We start from the raw sequence: 7500 nt of genomic DNA on the forward strand, positions 1-7500 counted from the left end.
ACATTTAAAGACATAGTTAAAAGCCCCAAATAAAATAAATTTGTAGAAATATAGCATATATAATGGGAGTCACATAATATGATTCATATGCAAATCGATCGACAAGGTCAGTATTAAAAGAAAAAGCAAATCTATTTCTCAGAAATATGTCTCTTTTTAGCTCGGAGTTTGAAAAGACATAAATGCGGACCCATTCAACTATGCTCTTAATATTAGTTAAGAAAAAATATGCTTCTTTCTCTCAAAACTATTTTGCTCTGACAATATGCAAATTCGAATATCGTCATTTTAAATGCAAAAATGTCATCACTGTTCACACGTTCAGCTTTATTATTATGATTATTGTTGCTTTTGTTAGTATTATTATTATTATAATTATTATTATTTATGTTATCATTATCATTGTTGTTGTTGCTGTTGTTACAAGGTAGTTGGAAAAGCAAGATGATGTAAGCCACAGTCGCCAACAGGAAAAAATAGCCCAGTGAGGAAAGGAAACTAGAAAATATCCCTTTAATATGTTCAGGCATTCAAGGGCTTCCACTAAATGTAGTTGAAATTCTCAAAAGAATTGACAGCTGTTCAAGAAAACCACAACTACTGAATCCAAAGTAGAGAGCAGCAAAAATTAAACCAAGAAGATGATAATGATAATGATAATGATACTGATGATGACTATCTATTCAATCGATATAACTATTGCCTGAGAATATAAAATCCTGACGGATAAAAAATTTAACTAGGATGATGATGATCATCATGATGATCATGATGATAATAATGATAATAATAATGATGATGATGATGATGACTCTATTCAATCGATGATATAACTATTGCCTGAGAATCCAAAATTCCAAGGACTGATAAAACAATTTAACCAGGATGATGATGATGATAATAAGGATAATGATGATGATAATAATGAAGATGTAGATGATGATAATAATGATAATAATAATGATCACAATGATGATCTACTCTATAGACGATATAACTGTTGCCTCAGAAGGCAAAATCCCTAGCACGCTTCGCTCCGAATTATATATGGGCTTAAGAAATGTCGACTTGAAAAGGTCAGAAACGCTTGGAACTCCTCTAAAGGAATTTCATCCAAAAAAAAGACGAGTCATCGCTTCAATGTCTGAAATATAATATTTATTGAATGTCATAATACTGATGTTTAATTTCACTTGAGTAAATGATAATCACCAGAATAACTAGAAAAGCACGCAGAGTGCAGACCTCCGCCGTGGCAGCTTATTTCTCGAAACTAGCTTGCCTTTCCCAAAATCAATTTAGACCGTAGGCGGATTTGAAATCTATGACAACCATGTGCGAACTTGGGGTTGAGGTTAGGATTAATTCGGTGGACCTTTTCTAGACCTTGACCTTGACCTTTGACCTAGGACTTTCATAATTGAATAAATTCCACGTCACAACATAATTAATCCCTGAAAGTTACACTACTCTATGAGTAAAATTGTGGCCAGGAAGTTGTTCACAAACAAACATACAAACGGACAAACAAAGAAACATGAGCGAAAAACATAACCTCCTCCCGACTTCGTTGGCGGAGGTTATTATAATCATTAACAAAAATTAAATGATAACCACTTGAATCTATAAAATAAACCATGGAGTCAAATACCTTAGATTTATTAAAACGCATAATGCTAATAATAACTATTTAAGGGAAGCATTTTAGTCGCATAAAAGGACCCCAACTTGACCCATTCGATATATATATTTTTACAAGAACATTTCAAATCCATAATATTAGAGGAGCCTGTCTTATTACTTATGCTGCTCCTCTTCAAAAAAAAAAAAAAAGTTCTCAATCATGAAAAAGCATTCATCATCTTGAGGAAAAAACTAAGTTTCTTAAAGTACACTGTTACAAGTAAACCGTAATTTTAATCGGAAATTCTCCGTAAAAAATATACTGTTCTCAACTGTAATTAGGTAAAATATATGCAACCGTATTTTTACCTTTATTTGTTATTATCTTTTACGGGGTTTTAACCGTAATAACACTCCTTTACGTCAATATATCCGTTTTTAAAACGGTAAAAATCCGGGAATAAATCTTGCCAGGCATTTACCTTTTTTTTTTAATGCAAATGTTTAACAGTGTACAGTATGTATCGAATATCTTATCCCAACACTGTATTTTGATTACTGAAAGATTTGACGCATTAAATCCTGGCCTCAGAGGAAGCAGTCTCAACCCTTCTTGTATTTGCGTCCTGAAAGATTTGACGCATTAAATCCTGACTTCAAAGGAAACAATCTCAACCCTTCTTGTATTTCCGTCCTGGAAGATTTGACGCATTAAATCCTGGCCTCAGAGGAAGCAGTCTCAACCCTTCTTGTATTTGCGTCCTGAAAGATTTGACGCATTAAATCCTGACTTCAAAGGAAACAATCTCAACCCTTCTTGTATTTCCGTCCTGGAAGATTTGACGCATTAAATCCTGGCCTCAGAGGAAGCAGTCTCAACCCTTCTTGTATTTGCGTCCTGAAAGATTTGACGCATTAAATCCTGACTTCAAAGGAAACAATCTCAACCCTTCTTGTATTTCCGTCCTGGAAGATTTGACGCATTAAATCCTGGCCTCAAAGGAAGCAGTCTCAACCCTTCTTGTATTTGCGTCCTGAAAGATTTGACGCATTAAATCCTGACTTCAAAGGAAACAATCTCAACCCTTCTTGTATTTGCGTCCTGAAAGATTTGACGCATTAAATCCTGACTTCAGAGGAAGCAGTCTCAACCCTTCTTGTATTTGCGTCCTGAAAGATTTGACGCATTAAATCCTGGCCTCAGAGGAAGCAGTCTCAACCCTTCTTGTATTTGCGTCCTGAAAGATTTGACGCATTAAATCCTGGCCTCAGAGGAAGCAGTCTCAACCTTTCTTGTATTTGCGTCCTGAAAGATTTGACGCATTAAATCCTGGCCTCAGAGGAAGCAGTCTCAACCCTTCTTGTATTTGCGTCCTGAAAGATTTGACGCATTAAATCCTGGCCTCAGAGGAAGCAATCTCAACCCTTCTTGTATTTGCGTCCTGGAAGATTTTACACATTATATTCTGACTTCAGAGGAAGCAATCTCAACCCTTCTTGTATTTGCGTCCTGGAAGATTTGACGCATTAAATCCTGGCCTCAGAGGAAGCAATCTCAACCCTTCTTGTATTTGCGTCCTGAAAGATTTGACACATTACATTCTGACTTCAGAGGACGTAATCTCAACCCTTCTTGTATTTGTGTTCTGAAAGATTTGACACATTACATTCTGACTTCAGAGGAAGCCATCTCAACCCTTCTTGTATTTGCGTCCTGAAAGATTTGACGCATTAAATCCTGGCCTCAGAGGAAGCAGTCTCAACCCTTCTTGTATTTGCGTCCTGAAAGATTTGATGCATTAAATCCTGACTTCAGAAGAAACTCTCTTAATCCCCCAAAGAGCTCGTCATCTCGCTCATGACAAAATCCATCACACCATTCCCTTTCATCTTTGCGACACAGTTATTTCCTCCCACTCGGCCAATTCCCTTCCTCTCCACTTCGCACTGTTGACGTACGCCTCTCCTTTCCTCTCACTCTCAACTCTCACTCTCTCACCTGCCCTCGGGAGGGTAAAAGAGAAACAGATAAAGTCGATAATTTTTCGTCCCCGAGTGACAAGTGGTTCAACAAAGGCAACAGGTTTGTCAAATGGCATTATTGGTGACGTTTTATTATTATTATTATTACTATTATTATTATTATTATTATTATTATTATTACTTGCTAGGCTACAACCTTAGTTTGGAAAGCAAGATGCTATAAGCCAAGGGCTTATAATTTAGTTTCTCTCCATATCACCCTTCACATTATTTCGCCATCTAATTATATATCTGTTTTAATGTTGTTAAGTTTTTTTTAAATATTTTATTTTAATTTTCATTACATCCTATATCGTTTATCTATTTTCTTATTTCCTTCCCTCAATGGAATATTTTTCCCTGATGGAGCCCTTGGGCTTAAAGCATATTGCTTTTCCAACTAAGGTTGTAGCTTAGCTAGTAATAATAATTCTCTACCTCCCTCTCAATCGTTCCCCCACATTACACCGACAGGTCGAAAAAAAAAAAAAAAAAAAAACTTATAGCTGATTAAAGACTAAAGCTAAAGTTTCCATGTACAATCTAAAAAGATCGCTTCAAGATCCAAAACAGAAACTCAAACTCAGATAATACAGAGGGCTCCAAAGTTTGAATCCAACTGTGACCAAAATGTATAATGATTTTCCTAATCAAAGAGTTGAATTAGTGGAACTTCGAAACGTTCAAACTTGATGCTAATGTTTTTTGTTGTTAGTTAAACATGTTTACAGGACTCTCGTTACAAAGACTAGATGTTTTTTTTTTTTCGTAGATTAGACTTTATTCTATTCATTTTATTTTCTTGTAATTTTTCTATTATGGTTTATTCTTTACTTCGTTTCTTTTCGAATGAGAGCTTTTCTCATGGGGGGGGGGGGGCTCTGGGCTTATTTCCTTTTTCCTACACGACTAGAGTTGCCGCTTGCCTTGCAATAATAATAATAATAATAATAATAATAATAATAATAATAATATAATAATAACAATAAATGATAATTATATTACTACTACTACTACTAATGATAATAATAATAAGAATACAAAAAATAATAATAATAATACTAAAGATAATAATAATAATAATAATAATAATAACAAGTGAGCAAGTCCTGAACGCGGACATGGTCCTCGTAGAGGACATACCTCCGCCAAGGTGACCTAGAGCGCCATATGTCCTAGAATCATGAATTGATGTGACTTCGACTTTCAAGTAACGTTTGACCTTTAATTTAGCTTAACCATTCAATGGCCTTGGCAGTTACCTGACACTGAGGTTGAAGGACTTTTGACCTTCAAGTGACCTTGACCTTCACGTGACCTTTACCTCAAGTGACCTTGACCTTAATGTGACTTTGACCTTCACATGACCTTGACCTTCACGTGACCTTCAAGTGACCTTGACCTTCACGTGACCTTGACCTTCACATGACCTTGGCTTCAAGTGACCTTGATCTTCAAATGTACTTGACCTTCACGTGACCTTGACCTTCAGGTGACCTTGACCTTCACGTGACCTTGACCTTCACGTGACCTTGACCTTCAAGTGACCTGCTTGAACTTTTGACCTTCAAGTGATCTTTGTTCATTTGCCACTGATACTTAATATGACATTGATATAATGTACCAATATGACCTTGACCTTTGACCTTTATAAAATTTGAACATCACCCATGGTTGCGCCTGGACTAGGACTTCCCTGTTGGCTTATGCAAAAGTCAGTGCTTTATTTCTGTCTCTTGATATGGCCACTTATGTCATAGTGACACCAGTGACCCCTGTGACCTTGACCTTGGGGTGACCTTGACCAAAATTAATCAGTTCTTCCATACACATTGGGGAACTACTTGGCCAAGTTTGAAGTGATTCCGTGTAGAAATGTGGCCTCTACGTTGTCCACAGACAGACCAGACAAACAGAGAAACAAACAAACAAACAAACAAACAAACAAACCGAACCGAAAACATAACCTCCGCCGCTTGGCGGAGGTAATAAATTGTATGGAATTTGATATTCACTGAACATAAAATAACAAAAAAAGTGAAAAGCATTACAAAAAAAAATTAGGAATTCAATTAATTACTTTTCCAATCAAGGGTTTTAATAATAACTAAAGACTTTCAGAAAAACATTAGGACTCTTCCTCTCTCTCTCTCTCTCTCTCTCTCTCTCTCTCTCTCAGTTAATTCATTTTTGAGTATTATGTGGAGGCTGTTTTTAAAATGAAATTTTTATTACATCCTTCCCCCCCCCTCTCTCTCTCTCTCCTCTCTCTCTCTCTCTCTCTCAAGACGTGCATGTTTAAGTATCATTATTTTTACCAGTTTGTGGAGTGTGTTTTATAAAAATTAATTTGTATAACATCCTTCCTCTCTCTCTCTCTCTCTCTCTCTCTCTCTCAAGACGTGCATGTTTAAGTATCATTATTTTTACCAGTTTGTGGTGTGTTTTATAAAAATTAATTTGTATAACACCCTTCCTCTCTCTCTCTCTCTCTCTCTCTCTCTCTCTCTCTCTCTCAGGAAATTCATTTTTGAGCATAATGTGGATGCTGTTTTTAAAATGAAGTTTTTATTACATCCCCCCCCCCCCCCTCTCTCTCTCTCTCTCTCTCTCTCTCTCTCTCTCTCTCCTCAACGGTACTCATGAACTCATGCAAAAGCACTCAGAAATTCCTCGCTTGCCATGTAAAAGGTTTGGTCATAAATCGAGAATTTTAACAATACACTCAATCATAAAAGACTGAAAAATACAAAACACCATTTCATAAAAATGCATTTTTGGTTCGAGAGAGAGAGAGAGAGAGAGAGAGAGAGAGAGAGAGTGTTACAATGAAGATTATATTTAAAAAAAAAAAAACCCTCCACATACTGGTAACAAACAGATTATTAAAAATGCACGTCATGGGGGAGAGAGAGAGAGAGAGAGAGAGAGAGGAGAGGGTGTTATAAAAATTTCATTTTTTAAAAACATCATCCACATATTGGTAAAAACATGATACCTAAAAATGCAAGTCCTGAGAGAGAGAGAGAGAGAGAGAGAGAGAGGGAGAGAGAAGAGGAAGGGTGTTATATAAATTAAATTTCTTAGAAACACACTCCACAAACTGGTAATAATAATGATACTTGAAAATGCACGTCCTGAGAGAGAGAGAGAGAGAGAGAGAGAGAGAGAGAGAGCAACTACGACATGAAAAGGACAAGGGAAAACGGGGAAACCTAATAAAAAAGAAAGAATGAGGGAAAGGAAGGGGCGTTTCGAAAGCCTCGCATGACCTACAATTTTTCACTCCAAAGAGGGAGGACCAACTCTCTCCTTCTCTCTCTCTCTCTCTCTCTCTCTCTCTCTCTCAGGACGTGCATTTTCAAGTATCATTATTATTACCAGTTTGTGGAGTGTGTTTCTAAGAAATTTAATTTATATAACACCCTTCCTCTCTCTCTCCCCTCTCTCTCTCTCTCTCTCTCTCTCTCTCTCTCTGGAAGTGCATTTTTACTATCATGTTTTTTACGAGTCTCTGATTACAATTATTTTTGTTTTGATAAATGCAATTTCATACCACACTTCTCTCTCTCTCTCTCTCTCTCTCTCTCTCAGATACGTATATTAACCATTACATTTTTATGATGTCTCTCGATGGTGCATTTGTCTTCCTTTATTTTTGTTGAACCAGAAGCATCTCTCTCTCTCTCTCTCTCCTCTCTCTCTCTCTCTCTCAGATACGCATATTAACCATTACATTTTTTTGGACGTCTCTCGATGGTGCATTTTTCTTCCTTTATATTTGTTGAACAGAAAGCATTTCTCTCTCTCTCTCTCTCTCTCTCTCTCTCTCTCCATCACTCAGAGCCTCGGCAG

At 36.6% G+C, this 7500-nt stretch overlaps 2 protein-coding genes across 3 annotated transcripts in view; both read right to left on the reverse strand.

Annotated features, from left to right (window-relative positions):
- Positions 1 to 7500, reverse strand: part of LOC137629741 (FYVE, RhoGEF and PH domain-containing protein 2-like) — a 475513-nt gene that overhangs the window by 291117 nt on the left and 176896 nt on the right. The window lies entirely within an intron of this gene.
- LOC137629348 (uncharacterized) overlaps positions 3510 to 7500 on the reverse strand; it is a 68426-nt gene continuing 64435 nt past the window's right edge. Inside the window, exon 7 of the mRNA XM_068360602.1 lies at positions 3510 to 3627. Within this exon, the coding sequence (XP_068216703.1) occupies positions 3510 to 3627 (118 nt within the window). The remainder of the gene's footprint in view (positions 3628 to 7500) is intronic.

This window comes from Palaemon carinicauda, chromosome 37 (genome assembly GCF_036898095.1).
Source record: "Palaemon carinicauda isolate YSFRI2023 chromosome 37, ASM3689809v2, whole genome shotgun sequence".
In the NCBI taxonomy this organism is placed as follows: domain Eukaryota; kingdom Metazoa; phylum Arthropoda; class Malacostraca; order Decapoda; family Palaemonidae; genus Palaemon; species Palaemon carinicauda.